Raw genomic sequence first — 16,697 nt, 5'->3', positions numbered from 1 at the left:
AAGGTACTAGATTCAATCCCTGGGGTCTCCAAAGAGGACTGGGAAAAACCCCGGAGAGCTGCTTCCAGTCAATGTAGACAATACTGAGCTAGATGGGCCAATGGTCTGACTTGGTATAAGAAAGGTTCCTATAAAAATACGTGTTGGGCTAGGTTTACCATATTAATAACAGTAAGATCTTTCCAAAGTATCTTATTTTAGCAGTGAAGAGAATCCAAAAGGCTGCAAAAGTCTGCTAACGATAACCTGACAGTAAGCATTCATATGAGGAACTGGACTCTCCATCCCAGCTTTGACATGCCATATTATAAATTGCTTTTGAAAATCCCCTCAGTTTCAAATTTGGTTTGCTGCGATGCATAGAAGGATGCTTTGGGGGGAAATACAAACCCAAGGCATGGAACCAGGGCACTGTTCTTTGGGTTCTGGCCACATATAGGAGTGAGGATGTTTAAACCTCAAGAAAGGGATCTGAATGCCAACAGACTGCTCCAAAATGGCCCATTTTCACCACTCTTGCTCAAGAAATATAGCCTCTCACCCATTTACAGTCTATACAAATTTATTCATAATGTTATACTCTAATACCTAACGTCAGCACATTATATTCAAATTGGTATTGCACTCAGAGTAATACCTAGGATTTGAGGGACAGAAGAAAAGGCAAGTGCACTCAATTATCCAGATTTCTGGAACATTTTCAAATCCAATGAGTCAAGTGAGACAACATTAATGTGGAAGAAATGGCACCTCATGTATCCTGGGCTCAAAACATCTGGTGTAATAGAAACATCTTTGGGGGAATACATTCTACCAGCGGTTCTGCTAGTTGGGTGCCAATTTCATCCGTTTCATGTTGTTATAAAGACAGATATACAGATATATATGTACACACACATGCACACGCACGCACACACACACAAACGGCTATAAAATATTGATTGGTTAGCTCTGCATGCTAGGGATTATTGTGTATTTTGCAGTACAAAGGACTATTTAGTGATCAGACGGAAAATATATCTTCTAGTTCATTGGTTACTGTTATTAAGCGATCGCTTCCTAACAGTCCAAGAAAGAGGGTCAAAACAGAAGTGGACTGCAGTAAAGAATTAACAAGATATCCAGAGTATAATTTAAGGAGTATTGTCTGAGATTATTTGGAGGAAGACCTGAAGGGCCTCATTCCATCCTAACACACCAGAGCTGACATTGGAACTGGAAGTATTAGTTACAATTTAACTTACTGCTTATATCTCCATAGGTAAATCTTCCTATGGAGGTACAAGCAGTTACTAATGGAAGCACAAGCTCCTCCAATAACCTGCTGTGGCTTGCGTGTGCCACCACTGGGTCGGGAAATAAAAGACTCCTCCTCTTCCTCTGATTTCCCAGTCCATGCAAGTTTATATTCTGATTGCGTTAATCAAGAGTACTGAAAGCCAATCAAAGAGCTCCCTATGTTTTGCAAGAGAGCTATACCTTCTTGGTGTTCCTCCCTGGAAAAACATAAAGCAAGTCAAAATTATTTGCATATCCATTGACCTGCCTGGCAAGTCCATCTTTGCTTTGTTTTACAATCTGAAGTTCAGCAAGTGTTTGTTCCTTCAGTTAAACTCACTATCTAAGTTTGAGAACCCTTGTTACAGACAATGGAGTTGAATACTCTAATCATAAAGCATGTTTGTTTGGAAGCACATCTCATGGACTTCAGTACAACCCCCTTCTGGGCAAATTAATTAGGATTGCAGGCAGTAGCCTGGTCCTAGAGGGCCACTGCAGGAGCAGAAGTTTGTGCTGCTATATCTAAGCAGCGTCCTAAACATGCAAGTGGGGCACACCTATGCAGCTTGTTCAACTTGCCATTGGAAAGACCCTAAATCCATCCTGGCTAGAGCTGAGCAAGCCCTTTGATGTGGGGAAGTGTGCCATGCAGGGCCTTTGGGACAGCTGCATCTGCAACTGGCTGTAGATTCAGGTCTCAGCACACACAGACAAGTCATGCCCTAAACCAGCACAGGGACCTTTAAACCTGACCCTATAGGTCACTACATCAGGCTAGTGGCTTGTACAATCAGGCTGTTAAACAGATAAGTGGTCTGCAGAATTAAAATGACAGAAAACTGGACAAATCAATGTAAAGAAATATTATATATTAATAGTTTCTGTTATATAAATAACCTTTATAAAAATAATCTTTAATGCTAATAACTCACCTCTTTTTAGGCTCTGGAAAGCATGCATGAAAAATTGTTTTGAGGTTTAAGTTAGAAAAAAACAAAATCCGAAGTGTTGCACTAAACCCAATCCTCTCAATTAGCCAGACCTTTGAGGTGTTGGGGGAGGTATGTTTTTACCCTACTAATACTGTCCAGCAGAATCTTAAGATATATTCCTAATGACTTGTTTGAACTAGGTGGTCAATCAAAAACTGAGAAAGATTGCTATTCTTAAATCCATCAATTATATCTGACATTATAAAGGCACCATCTCCTATAATCTACTGAGTTGAGTTCATGGGAGAGGAAAACTCTCAGGAACAATTAACAATATTGCTAAGCTTTCCTTCTTTTTCAGTCTTTTGCAACCCACATGAGTCCAATTTTCACCAGGCCAATTGGAACATGTGAAAAATTGGTTTTAATGCTGGCACAGATTTCCTAATTAAACAAACCAAGATAAACAAATCTCCAAAGTTTACCTTTCTGGACTTAAGGCATAAAATGACTGTACATATAGGAAAATTATATTTTGAAATGCAGTTTGTAGTGTTCCAAAACCATGTTTTAAGTATTTAAATAGTTTTGAGTTTTTAATCTTGCTGCAAGTTCAAATGCTGTTTTTTGGTTTGTGCAATTATGATGCAACAAATTTCTTACTGCCGACAGTCAACAGTGCAGTTGAACAGCCACAAAATGGGCCATCAGTTTTTCATCATATTTACTTTTGCCTCAGTTCAAGGCATGCTGCTTGATTGTGTGGAAGATCCAGTCCATTTTTGTTGTCCAGCCACCATGATGAGCATCATTCATCTGTTTCATGAAATACTCAAGTGCTTCCTGCTCAGTTTTGTCCAGTGCAAGAGTCTTGCGGATATATGCAATGTCATCAAAAGACTGCAGTTCTGGCATCCCCGAACCAAGCATCATGGAGAAAAGGTTTATGAAAAGATTGGCATGCTGTCGGATTGCGAGGTAAGCCTTGTAACACATTTCTTGGAACCTTGAAAGAAAAGATATATTTTTTCAAGCCAAGTTCTATTAGAACTACAACAAAGTTTTTGAGGATCAATGCAACAAAAGGAATAGTACCTAAAAATAGATACCAGCTGACCTTTTCATTTGAAAAGGCCATGAAGCTACCAACATTTCTTTGTTATGTGGCATTAAGGAAAACAATTTTCATATAGAGGAAAAAAATGTTTTGTACAGCTCTTTCCATTGTAAAGTCATATTGTCAGTCGTATAAATCTCTCTCAAGAAAGAAATGTGGGAAATGTAGATATTTAAAAGTAAGGGACTCTGGAGCTACAACACACAAAGCCTTTTAAACTACCAAATCTGAATCTAATCATTTGTGCACAACTGGTCATGCCTGTAATCAATAAGCTAACCACTATTTCCTTCATCAGCTTTCCTCCACATATTACAGGGTACAAGCTCCTCATTCCAAGCTATACCTTGTTCTTCAATAGCTTCAGCCAGGCATTACTAAATATGTTATCATATCAAGGACTTACAGCAAAGCAAAGCAAAGCAAAGCAAAGCAAAGCAAAGCAAAGCAAAGCAAAGCAAGGCAAGGCAAGGCAAGGCAAGGCAAGGCAAGGCAAGGCAAGGCAAGGCAAGGCAAGGCAAGGCAAGGCAAGGCAAAGCAAAGCAAAGCAAAGCAAAGCAAAGCAAAGCAAAGCAAAGCAAAGCAAAGCAAAGCAAATTGCCTTCCAGCTTCACCTCTTTGAGGTGCAAAGAATTAGTTGTCCAGATCCATCTGTGATTTGGGGTGATGGCAAGGTTAAAAATGCACCTTGTTATATTCCAATAATAAGACAAGGCTGAGTCTTCTCAAATTTTCAAAGTGCGATTCAAAGTTTCATAGGTCAGGGCTTAGATTACTTGAACTCCAAGGTATAATGTGTTTTACATACAGGTTAGGATACAAAGAGGTGTGACACAAAAAGGGCAGGGTGAACGCATCAATCTGCCCTTCTGGAAACACCTAGTTGTGACTTATGAAATGCTTGCTCTGGATTGCTCTCCAACATTCAGGGAACAGCTTGCATGTGTGTGGGGGCTTCAAAAGCCCCCCCATGTGTGCATGCTGTTTGTGGCTGTTTGGAGTCTGACCATGTTTTCCAGGAGTTCTCTATAATCATATCAGAAGCAGTGCCTTATCAACATTAAAATTATAGTTTCTACAAAATAAAGTACAATTGAAAACTATGAACCACATTTTCATTACTTCCTGATGTTTATATGCAGGAAGATTTTATTCAAGAAAGCGTAGTATAAGCCAAATATCATTTTCCCCTATAAGGAACATTTCTTCCCTCCCCCCATTCCCAATATTTCAGCGTAAGAAAATCTAACTAAACATCTACCATGGATTAATGTAGGAAGATTTGCTTATAAAAATTACAATTTCAATTAAAAGATGGCTCACCTTTCAAATTCCCTTGTTTTGGTACATTCTTGGGCTCCTTTACTAATCACTATCAAGAAATCTTGTGTTAAGACAAATGGCACACGCTCTCGTTTGTAGCCAAACTTCTTCTTTTTGTGATCCAAGAAGTGTCCAAAGTCAATGTGAAACAGCTTTAAGGAAAATACATTTTTAGGTTATTACTAACTTGAAAAAGCCAAGAGGAGAGAAAATTGCCATCTACCCATTTGCTGTGATTTTTTAATCCAAATGATTAAATGCCATACAATCTATTATTTATTCATTCAGCGGCTTTCAAACTGTTCTAGGGAACCCTAGGGTGTCTCCGTGGCTAATTAGCGGTTCCTCAATGAATGGATCAATTAAGGGGACAAACTTCTCAAAAATGCAGCTTGCCCACCAGTATCAATTTTCCACTGAAATATGCAGCTGTAGAGAGGTATGGTGTGTTCTAAGGAACATTCTCAATTTATAGGGGGTGAGGGCGTGTAATGAGGCCCAAGAGGCCTGGCTGGTGCCCAGTGTGAATATACACAGGGGTGCTGGGGGAGATGCTTAGTGGTTCCTCAGCAGACAAATATGTGTGGAAAGTGTTTCCTGAAGGTAGGAAGCTTGAAAATCATTCCACTGCACAAATAGGTATGTAGAAATTGAAAACATTCTATGCATTTTTACCTGCCCATCATCTTTTACCATGATATTGCTATTATGACGATCTCCAATTCCCAATATGAAAGTAGCTACACAATAGCCAGCACAAGAGCGTGTAAACAAATCAATAGCTGGATCATACCTGTTAGAAACAGAGAAGGCATGTTTTAATATTGCATGCTTCATTTTTTAGGACTTCTGTGACAAAGGAGTTGGACCCACAATATGGCTGATTTATCCTGTAAGCATCCTCTGGATAGAAAGATATTTATTTATTTTTCTTTAAAACATTTTAAGAGTACTTTTCAATTAAAATTACCAAAGTGGTTTTCAAATTAAAACAATATATATCACCTAAGTCCAAAACCACATATACAGCAAATACAAACAGTGGATTCGACAAATCAACTATCAATGGCAGAATAAAAGAGAAAAATGTTGACCACCTTTGAAAGGAAAATGCAAATGGAGCCATATAAATCTCTCAAGGAATGGCATTCCACAGATCCGGGGCTCTGACAGAAAAGGCCCTACCTTCTTATGGTGGCTAACCTACCCTCCTCCATACTTGATGGAACTTTAAGCAAGACCTTTGATAGACCTTAACTGTCAAATGATTCATATAGCAGGAGGTGTTCTCTGAGATAATCAGGACCCAGGCTCTTTAGGGCTTTAAATGTTAAAACCAGCACCTTGCATTGGGCCCAGAAACAGACTGGTAGGCACACAATGCAGTTCTTTTAAAATAGGTGTTATATGAGAAATCAGTTAGAGCTCAACAGTTGAGCCATTGCATTTTGCGCTAGGTAACATTTCTGTCTTTTATCTATGCCCTAAATGTCTGGTGGATACCAGCTACTGGACACCTACGTCTTGTATGGCAGTTGGCAGAAATCTTGAGTTTTGTAGCTGGCTGGCAAGAAGGGGTTCAACAGCATCCTGTTTGTTTTTGAGGAACTGGTGCTACTTTAAAGATTATCATTTTATGTCTGCTCCTTAAAGATGCTCAACTATAAAAATAAGGCATCGTTGTTGGTCTCCAGTGCTTGCTTCTCACAATGAAACTGCAGCAGCTGCCCTTGGACCTTCTAACTGTTTGGGGAAGTGGGAAAAACATGGGACGTATACTGGCCAGATTTTGACATCACACAACTGGAGCACACCAGAATGGAACCTAGCTTCCAAAATATTTGCAAGAGGGGTTAGCATAAGTTACAAGATTGCATCATCCTAAATATCTTAATTAAACACCTCAGCCACAACCCAGAAAACCATGTGATTAGATCCATTCCCCCATTGGGGCTCTGAATTCATTCAAGAAACTTAGCGTCATCTCACACAGCACGGCAAATTGCTTCAGAAACTTGACAGATTTCAAAAGCCATTCGTGATACAGTATAGGGGCCTCCTGCTCCAAGAAAAATGTTAAAATGCCCTACTAGGAATAAAAAAGTTCTTGCCTGAAATAGATCTCTGGATTGTGGCCATAATGTGCAAACAGTTACAAAGATATTGCAGTTTAACAGAGGAAGAACATAAGATCATAGCTTTCATTAAGGAGAGAAATTGGTAAATTAAAATAAAAAAGTGGGGAATGAAAATTTAACTCACATTTCCCCTCTGTTCTTGTCTTTGAGCCACTGATGTAACGTATGACTGTTGAACTGCAGCGCACCTTTAAGGCCACCTTTGCACTGGATCTGCATGATTGTGTGTGAATTTCTCACTACCTCAATGAGCCCCACACAGTCACCAATAGATAAACAGCCATAAGGGAGCATCCTAGAAGAGGAATGTGAGGGTTGTTTTTTTTTTAAATACAGTGTGTATGCTTTAAGACATCACTATGGCTACTGAAAAGAAATAGACAGGCATAGCAGGCATAGAAATCTCAGTCTGCATAATAGTTTTGCTTTCCTACTGAAAACTGTTGAAAAATCAAGTCATTTTGATATACAGTCACCAAGCTCAGGACTATACAAGAAGTACACAAAGAATTAGTTCCAAGAATTGCACAATTACTCAACTAGTTCTAGCTGCCCAAGGCAACACTGGACGTGTGTTCCTGGAAGAGCAGTTTCCCAAGTCACATAAACCATTTTTGAGACAGAAATGAGTTCCAAACATGGTTTGTGGTAAGGTATGGAGTCTGCTCTTCAATGTAAAATATCCCAATGGGTATGCCTACAGTAGCACTTTGGATCCCGGCCCAAGAGTATGATGGACACCTGCAAGAGTATTACATTGTAATGATATTTGGTTTTGAAGCCACTTGCATCTTCACTTCATACAGATAGAAAAGTTAATTTGTAATGCGACTGATTGAAAAAATACAGAAGAAAATCTAAAATATTTGTAGAACAGTCATCTATTATTAAGCCATTTAAAATTTGCTGCAAACTCTTGATCCAAATATGTTCTTTATGAAAGAGAAGTGGTAAAGAAAAAGACAGACTGGAGCATTAGCACAATTTATGAGTACTTGCCTAAGATCAAGGCCTTGATTTTGCCAGATGTTCTCCATAATTCGAATTATTTGAAGTGTGAGCATATCCTGACGTAGATCTGAAAACATGCAAGTGAATATAGATGTTGCAAACTTCTGGAAGGCCAAATAAAGTTTTAGCAACTTGGGTTTTAATAGGTTAAATCAAAGTTTTGCATGATGTTTTACTGGTGTTTATTGTTAACCATAACTTTCTCTTAGCATTTAAACATCAAAACACCACCTGTGACAAAAAAGTTAAAGCAAACTGATGCTTAAGTTTCAGAGCATGTTACTAATTCAGCTACTTCAAATTTATGGATGAGATGTATCAACCTTTCAACAGGCATTGGGGTGGTGGTGGAAGAAGAGGTGACCTAATGTTCTGGTCACCTTACCCATTCTCCCCCACCCCATCCCCTGCCACCACCATCTCCACCACCACCACCCATAGCTCTTTGGCAAGAACAGAGTGCACATTCAGCAGCCATGATGTTTCCTAGACAGGCAAATACAGCAAAGATGCTGCTAATCTCTGTGTTATGCACTCTCCTCTGCCATAACAGAGCCACTGTACATCTGCTATAGCCACAGCACCCCTACTAGATAAACACCACAAGGCAAGAGAGATGCAAGAATAGGTAGGCCGTTACTGGAGAGTTGTGGTGGCAGGTGAGCTTATCAACTGGACATTCACCTGGGGCAACTGCTATTTACTGCAGGTGAACAGAAAAGTGGCCAGATGCCTGGTTCTGAAGGGTATCCGTTCAACTGTTTAAAGGTTCAACTGTTTAAAATGCTTCTGCACTAAGAACAGAATGTTACTGTTCTACAATGCCATGCTACTTATATTCATAAGCCTCTGCTGCTGATACACTAAAATTAGAAGTTTAGGAACACAGGAAGCATTAAAGGAAAAACATCCCTTTTGGGGATTGGGATTGCCGATGAATCAGACTGAGGGGAAGAAGGGGGAGAGGAGGAGAGTTCATGGCCTTTGTTAGGTTGTGCCAAGGCACTGTTAAGAGCAAGGCAAGGCCCCAGATCCTTTATTAACACCTGCAAAATTTGAGGTGCAAGGACTTCTAATCAATAACAGGTGGTGAGTCTTCCTGGGACATGCTACCTCCCCAGTCCTCCTTATTTACCCTATCTTCATGTCAGGCACTCCCCAAATGAACAGGTAACACTGCCCTACAATGACTACGCGGCTCTGCAGGGACTCAGTGGGCTGGTTCAGATGTCACAACAGCCTGGGACAAGCGGGAGAGAACGGATGCACTGCCTGCAGTGCGCCTGCCACTTCCACTGTTATTTATTTACAACATTTGTATACCGCTCCACATCCAGACAGATTCCAGAGCAGTGAACAATACAAATAGGATAAAAGAATAAAAGCACTTGTTAAAATACTATGTTAAAAAAGAAACAGAGTTCTGATAAAACTGTGGCCAGTCACTTAAGGAAGGCTTCCTGAAATAACCATGTTTTCAGGAGGTGCTGGAAGCAACACAATGTTGGGGCCTACCTGACCTCCAAAGGCAGGGAATTCCACGGGGAGGGGGCCACCATAGTGAAGGCTCTTCTCCTGGTGGACTTGAATCTGGCCATAGATCCCTGTGGAAACGCAAGGAGCATGCCCTCTGATGACCTCAGTGACCAGGCAGGTTGTAAGGGAGAAGGCACTCTCTCAGGTATCCTGATCCCAAGTTGTTTAGGGCTTTATACTAGAACCTTAAACCTGGCCCGATAGCAAATACAACCAGTTTACTCAGCAACCCATGAATAGCTCCTTTGTAAGTTACTTAGCGTGACATGTGAAACTGGGGCTAGGAGGTGAACAACCCAGCGGTTAACCCAACAACAAACCATGGGTTAACCAGTAGATTGTTTAGCAGTCCGTGTTTGCATGTCACACTAATCAACCTAGGAAGGAGCTGCTCGTAGGTTGCTGAGTAAAAGCAGAAGTGGCGGGCATGCTGGAGACAGTGTGGCTGCTCTCTCCTGCTTGTCCCCAACAGCCCATGAGCTGTCATGTCATGCGAACCACATCAGTGTCACCCGGGTGCCACCTGGGGCTTGGCTGGATCCTTGGCAGCTTAGAAAGTCCAACTGTGACAGATGGACTTTGCTCCCTGGGCTTGCAACAACGGGAGGTATGCCCCTGCTTGTATCCACCTTATCCCCTCTCAGATGCCTCCTCAAACCAATTGCCCAACTGGAATGGGCTAATTTCCTCCACCCGAGCAGAGAACATCTCAGCTCTTGTCCTTATAGCATGAGGGTCTGATATGGTTCTGAGGCACCAAGAAACAGGGACACGTTATTTCTCTCTGCCAGCAACCTTCCTGACTTAACTAACCAATCTGAAAATGGAAGAAATATAAAAAATGCCGACGCTGTATCATAGAAAACCAGCAGAGCTCTGCTAAGGCCCTATTCCTTGTAACTATGCAAGATCAGGACTAGAAAGGGCTCTCCCCCTCACAGGATGGAATACACAAGACTGTTTTACATTGCTCTGCCTAGGGGAGTGAGTGGGAGCAGCAACCCATATGAGGGTATCTTCCTCTACTGAAGGAAAACAATTATGCTTTGCCTGAAGCTTTTATGCCTGACAAACATGAGTCAATTTAGGGCTTAGGAGGCTATTAAATGCCTTCTGAAGTGAGAGGCAGGGATTGTAATCTAGGGAAGCCTGCTGAAAATATGTTTCTGTTAGAACTGTGTGGTGGGAGTGGGGAGAAGCTACTCAGCCTTAAAATTCCTGTGCATGTTCTTGTGCTGCATCAGAGCCACAAAATACCCACATTCCAATTAAAAACAAGTTGCAGATAATGAAAGCTATTTGTAAAGTACATACATACATCAAATTAGTTCAATAGCTCTTTACACCGTCAGGTATAATTTGAACAAAGGTGTTTAAGACAGTCAGGACAATGGAAAAACCTGCACAAGATACAACAAAATATTCTTCCTTACCATCCCCATTTTTAAAGATGATCTCATTGTTCTGAAACAGCAGCTCAGACATAATATCTGGGTTTTCCCAATTAAGCCATAATGGCCTTTTAGCCGATGACATAATCCTGCATTCCTCAAGCCTATGAAAGGATAAGATTGCAGCTTGAACAAGTGCAACTTTATACTAACACGAATTATTATTATTTATTATTAGCATTCATATACTGCCTTATCTGCTAAAAAGCTATCAAGGCAGTGTTCAACAATTTAAAACTATAAAAACGTTTCACATAAAAACATTAAAAACTACACATTTTAAAAGGCTAAGTTGAAAAGATGCATCTTTAAAAACCCTTTCTAAAGGTCAAGAGAGGGGGGGGCAACAGTTTTTGAGGGAGCCTGTTCCATAGTTTGGGGCCAATACAGGAGAAAGCCCTTCTACATGTGCCAGACAGACAAGCCTCTATGGGTAATGGTGCCCTCAAAAGGCCCTCTCCTACAGATCTTACTAGCTGGGCAGGTTCATAGCGAGACAGGTAGTTCCTTAGATAGCCAGGTCCTAAGCTGTTTAGGGCTTTAAAGGTTAAGACCAAACTCTTGAACTGAGCCCAGACAGCAATTGGCAGATACCACTTTGATGGCTGAAAGCGAGGAGGAGCTGAGGAACCTCATGACGAAGGTGAAAGAAGAAAGTGCAAAAGCTGGGTTGCAGTTAAACCTCAAAAAAAAACCAAGATTATGGCAACCAGCTTGATTGATAACTGGCAAATAGAGGGAGAAAACATGGAGGCAGTGACAGACTTTGTCTTTCTAGGTGCAAAGATTACTGCAGACGCTGACTGCAGCCAGGAAATCAGAAGACGTTTACTTCTTGGGAGGAGAGCAATGACAAATCTTGATAAAATAGTGAAGAGCAGAGACATCACACTGACAACAAAGGTCCACATAGTTCAAGCAATGGTATTCCCCATAGTAACCTATGGCTGCGAGAGCTGGACCACAAGGAAGGCTGAGCGAAGGAAGATAGATGCTTTTGAACTGTGGTGCTGGAGGAAAATTCTGAGAGTGCCTTGGACTGCAAGAAGATCAAACCAGTCCATACTCCAGGAGATAAGGCCAGGCTGCTCACTTGAGGGAATATTAAAGGCAAAATTGAAGTACTTTGGCCAAATAATGAGAAGACAGGATACCCCGGAGAAGATGCTGATGCTAGGGAAAGTGGAAGGCAAAAGGGAGAGGGGCCGACCAAGGGCAAGATGGATGGATGATATTCTGGAGGTGACGGACTCGACCTTGGGGAGCTGGGGGTGGCAACGGCTGACAGGAAGCTCTGGCATGGGCTGGTCCATGAAGTCACGAAGAGTCGGAAGCGACTGACCGAATAAACAACAAGTAATTGGCAACCAGTGGTCTTTCGGGACAGGTGTAATATGGTTCCAATACTGTGCACTTGTTAGCAGCCTAGCTGTTGCAGTTTGCACTAACTGAAGCTTCTGGACACTCTTCAGGTAGCTCAATGTAGGGTGCATTGCAATAGTCTAAATGTGATGTAACCAAAGCATGGTTAACTGTTGTATATTTCTGTAGACCCCTTAGATCAGCCTTCCCCAATACATGGCTGGTTGGGGATGCCGGAAGTTGTAGTCCAACACATCTGGAGGACACCAGGTTGGGGAAGGCTGCCTTGGATAGACCATCATGGCACCACTTTTTATTTCCGAAGGGCATTCTCCAAATATGATGCAACGACAAAGAATAAAAAAAGCACCACTGTGACCTAGTTTTGGCCAGAAGACATATTCTTAGAACAGCACTAACCAACAATGGTGACTAGTAGCTTATTTGGGGGCTCTGGAGCTGAAGTCACTGGCTTACATACTTTAGAACAAGGGTAGAACTGTTCAGGGTCTTCATATCATTTTTCAGTTTTTAATGTTAGAAATTCTGAGAAAGATGATGATACCTAAGGGTTCCAAGCTGATGAGCAGGATTGAGAGGAGATATAAAGCCCTGCAATGCATCCATGAAGTCTGGCCGCCTCATTTGCTCCACAAGGAACTTCATCTGTACCTGATAGATAACAGCATCAAAGTATTTATACATTCAGTCAGTCACGTGCCAAAGACAATAGTGTTAGTGACTAGCTTCAATTTTTAGCACGAATAGCCGTATTTTTCTAAATAGCTTTTAAACAGAGTATTTTAACTAAAAGTGCTGAAGAACATAGCAAATTCTAAAAATATTGCTTTCTTATTTCTGCTGTGGATTACTCAGGAATTAAATTTACCTTTTGTGTTTCATCTTTCTTCTCCTGTTTAAGGATGTCTGTGAGGTTAATCAGTTTTTCCATAGCTTCCACTTGCCTGCTCAGATGTTTTAGGTACATGCCACATGCTCGGCAGTAGGCCTCCAAAAGCAGACCAAATCTCTGGCTAACGTTTTTATTGTGCATTTCAGACCTAAAAGAAAAGATAATTTATAGGTAATTGCTAATAAAGCATTTGCCAGGAAAAATTCAGCTATCCTGGTTCTCTCACTCTGACTGCCCGTTAAAAGAATTTCCACTAGCAGAATGAGAAAGAATTCTACATGAGAACCAGGGAAGTCAATAAATTTTGTTTGGGATAGATGGGAAATTGGTCTTAATATAACTCATCTACTCAAAAGTATATTCTTCATCTCAGCATGAATATATCATATCAATACATGCATTTCTAAAGCCTCTAAGCAACTGCACTTTATTTTAATTATCCCAAAGCCTATGGCACCATAATGTAAATGGAAATTGGTATTCTGAACCAAAACTCTTCTCTTGGTTACTGAGGTACTAGAATGTTTGAAAGTCCAAGACACAGTGAAAAAGCTATCTTTCTTAACGTTATGGAAAAATTCTAGTGTGTGGACCACACATTTTCAACCACTGAAAACATTTTAAAAAACAACAACAGTAAGTAACACTTACAGAGCTATTTAAGCTACGATTTCATGCAGTTTGAAGTGGAAATCCAAACTTACTTTAGATGCCAAAAGAAGAAATGTCCTATTCTCTGATTGGTCAGTGCCTTCTTGAGTAAAAATCTCACCAACTGATTATCCAAGTACTGCTCATATTTCAGAACCTAAATTCAACAACAACATTGAACTGTAATTGGCATTTAGCTATATTTCTGTGACAAATGTCATATCAAGAGTTTGCCACTCTTCACAATATCAATACCCCAGGCATGAATATTACCGCTTACCTGATCACTGGAGCACTTATACACTGCCCCCAGGTTACCAGGCGGATCTAGGATCTCCCCTTTACAATTTACCTTTAGCAACGTCTAGCTCTTTAGAAAGAAAATAAATCCAAGCCATGACACTGAGCGAACTTCGAGTACTGATTCAGTATGTGAACTGATACTTTGCGCCTGAAGCTTCCTGCTTTGTTTCACAAACAATATAGGGGCCCTTGCATTATGTTTTGTGCATATTTCCCCTACCCCACTAGTTTGATCATCTGTGCTAGCCTCGTACTGTGGGCTAATGTTTTCTTCTGTTTATTTTCCACTACATGCCCTAAAGTTATGTTATCTGGAATCAGGAAGGTTAGTATTCTATTCTTCATATTTGCAGCTATTTATCTCCTAGGAAAAACAGACAGAAAAATGATGTTGGAATAAGGTTTATTTCCAGGTCCTATGCAGATTTCATAGTGAATATTGTGAGTTAAATGAGGTTATTTCCAAGTAAAGATACAAAGGACTGCAACCTGTTTATTTGAAAGGTACATCCCCTCCCATTTTTAGTTATGCTTGCTCCCAGGTCACTGGAAGTCTGAAAATAGTCTTATTTCCAAGTAAACATGCATAGGATTCATCAGTCTGATGAATTGTTTGACCTTTTTAATGGGAGGGGAGGAAAGGAAGAATGTCTTCTTTTAAGTTCCCACAAAGTAGGAATACTAAAATATTTTTCTCCCTTTTGATTCTCTCATCCCTTCTTAATTTTCTGGGCTCAGAACCACTGTTTTTATACTGCTACTTTTAAGGATGTGTGATTAAAAGTATTTAACATTATTTTTTTAACCCATGTATGAGTGGGCAGGTTGGTTCGTAAGTTTTTTCCTGTAAGTTTTTTCCAGTTTTTTCCTGGACTAGTAATTTTTGTGGACTTATTGGCCAAGCTGCATTAGCCTTTGCTCATTTCAAGCTCGTAATATTACTCTTGAGGCGAGGTGCCTGTCAAGTGTCTTGTGCTGCAGTGACATCTCATCCAGATATCAGCACTGCTCAGCACAATGGCTCTTAATCTCTAGGTATACCCTTTAACATGTAGGAGCATTGAAGCAAGCCTGATCAGTTTTACCTTTCAGGAATACTCTGGCCACCATCATCCAGAAAAGCTATAACCTTCCTTTCTTCCTTAGAATATTTTGTTTAAATATATAGTTTTCAAACACAAATGCATACAAAAAAGGCACAGTTGATTAAAACAGAATGAAGTACCTGTACCAGTTGAATCAAATACTGAGAGAGTTTGTCATCTGCCAAATCTGTTTCCAGACACCGAATTGCAAATGCTCGCACCACTGGATCAGGGTAGTTGCAGTCCAAAAGCTCCATTGCCTGTTCAGGCTTGATGTGAGGCCATTCTTTTATCAAGCAGTACATCTATGCAGTACAGAACAATGGATTCTTATCACTATTTTACTCATGAGAACAGGGGAATGGCTTTGCTGAATAAGACCAAATTCCCCGTAATCCAGTATTCTAGTCCCAACAGTGAGTAAGCAGATAACTCTAGAAATGCAAAGCAGGGCATAAGATGATGGTCTCACCCTTTTTGTCTCAAGTAGGTGGTATCCAGAGGCATATTCCCTCTAAACATCGAGGTGTCACCCAACTATTATGGCTAATAATAAACCTACCTTTCATGAATTTGTTCACCCTCCCTTTTAAAGCCATCTAAACTGTGGCTATTTCAAATGTTAATTATGGGCCATAATTACATCAAGCAGAAAATGTATCAATGCTACAATCTTATTCTGGAATTCTAAAGAGAGCTTACTAGTTACCATTATAATCTATTAAGAGAAAAAATAACAGAATCTAAACTCCAGTCATATTATCCCATATTAAGTCAACCATTCATGAAAGTTATTACGATGAAGGCTGTTGCAGAAATTTAAAAAACATGATTGTGTAAAAATTTGTTCAGTAATGGAGATATTACCTGGGCAACTTCATCCCTAGAGTTCCATTTAACAGATAAGAGCAGCTTAGGTAGGATTTCTGGCATATTTACACAGTAGTGCCTGCAAAGAAGAAATGCATTTTGCACAAAGAATCTGAAGTATTATTTTCAGACTACACAAGACTATTTAGCATGTTGGTTGCCCAACAAAAACATATTTATTTACATTTATTTATTCTAACATTCCAACCCCACTTTTCCTCTCCAGCAAAGGTGCTCAAAGAAGCTGACAAAATCCTAACAACTAAGATAAAAATAATAAAACCACATAATTAAAATAATGAAATAAGTTAACACAATGCTTAGCTAAAGGAAGCTAACAGATAACATAAATGGAGTTAAAAGCTTGATCAAAGAGATATTTTTAAATGACAGTGGAACACCAAGAAAGAAGATACTTTAAGTTCTTGGGGGCAGGAGTTCTACATATGGGGCGCTGCCACAGAAAAGGCCCTCTCACAGTTTTCCAGAATCATATTGCAAAAGGCCTTGGTATGTGTAAAAGGGCAGTATCAGATGGACTTAGAAGATGGGCAATGTCACATGGGAAAAGACGGTTCATCAAGAAGCTTGGTCCCAAACCATTTAGGGCTAATAACCAACACCTTGAATTGCACCCAGAAATGAATTGGTATCTTTAAGAGACTTCACAGATAGGCCAATGGTTTTGTGGGTTAAGCAGACTGACAGATGGTATAAGCCACCT

General features: G+C 40.3%; 1 protein-coding gene across 4 annotated transcripts in view; it reads right to left on the bottom strand.

The window, feature by feature from the left end:
- Positions 1–544: 544 nt before the first annotated feature.
- The window catches only part of PIK3CA (phosphatidylinositol-4,5-bisphosphate 3-kinase catalytic subunit alpha), a 53,850-nt gene continuing 37,697 nt past the window's right edge, over positions 545–16,697 (bottom strand). For 2 of the 4 annotated variants that reach the window (XM_084847524.1, XM_084847525.1), the window contains 11 exons: positions 15,971–16,052; positions 15,244–15,408; positions 13,769–13,872; positions 13,041–13,212; positions 12,717–12,823; positions 10,772–10,893; positions 7,791–7,869; positions 6,916–7,086; positions 5,329–5,446; positions 4,654–4,805; positions 545–3,219 (listed from right to left, as the gene is read on the bottom strand). In XM_084847524.1, coding sequence (XP_084703650.1) covers positions 2,949–3,219; positions 4,654–4,805; positions 5,329–5,446; positions 6,916–7,086; positions 7,791–7,869; positions 10,772–10,893; positions 12,717–12,823; positions 13,041–13,212; positions 13,769–13,872; positions 15,244–15,408; positions 15,971–16,052 — 1,543 coding nt within the window. In that variant the 3' untranslated portion in view covers positions 545–2,948. The other 2 variants (XM_084847526.1, XM_084847527.1) reach the window with 2 other exon arrangements.

This window comes from Heloderma suspectum, chromosome 3 (genome assembly GCF_057233095.1).
Source record: "Heloderma suspectum isolate Gila_16-S chromosome 3, 16-S_ref, whole genome shotgun sequence".
Taxonomy (NCBI): Eukaryota; Metazoa; Chordata; class Lepidosauria; order Squamata; family Helodermatidae; genus Heloderma; species Heloderma suspectum.
Note: the sequence above shows the minus strand (reverse complement) of the source record. Positions and strands in the feature narration are given on the sequence as shown.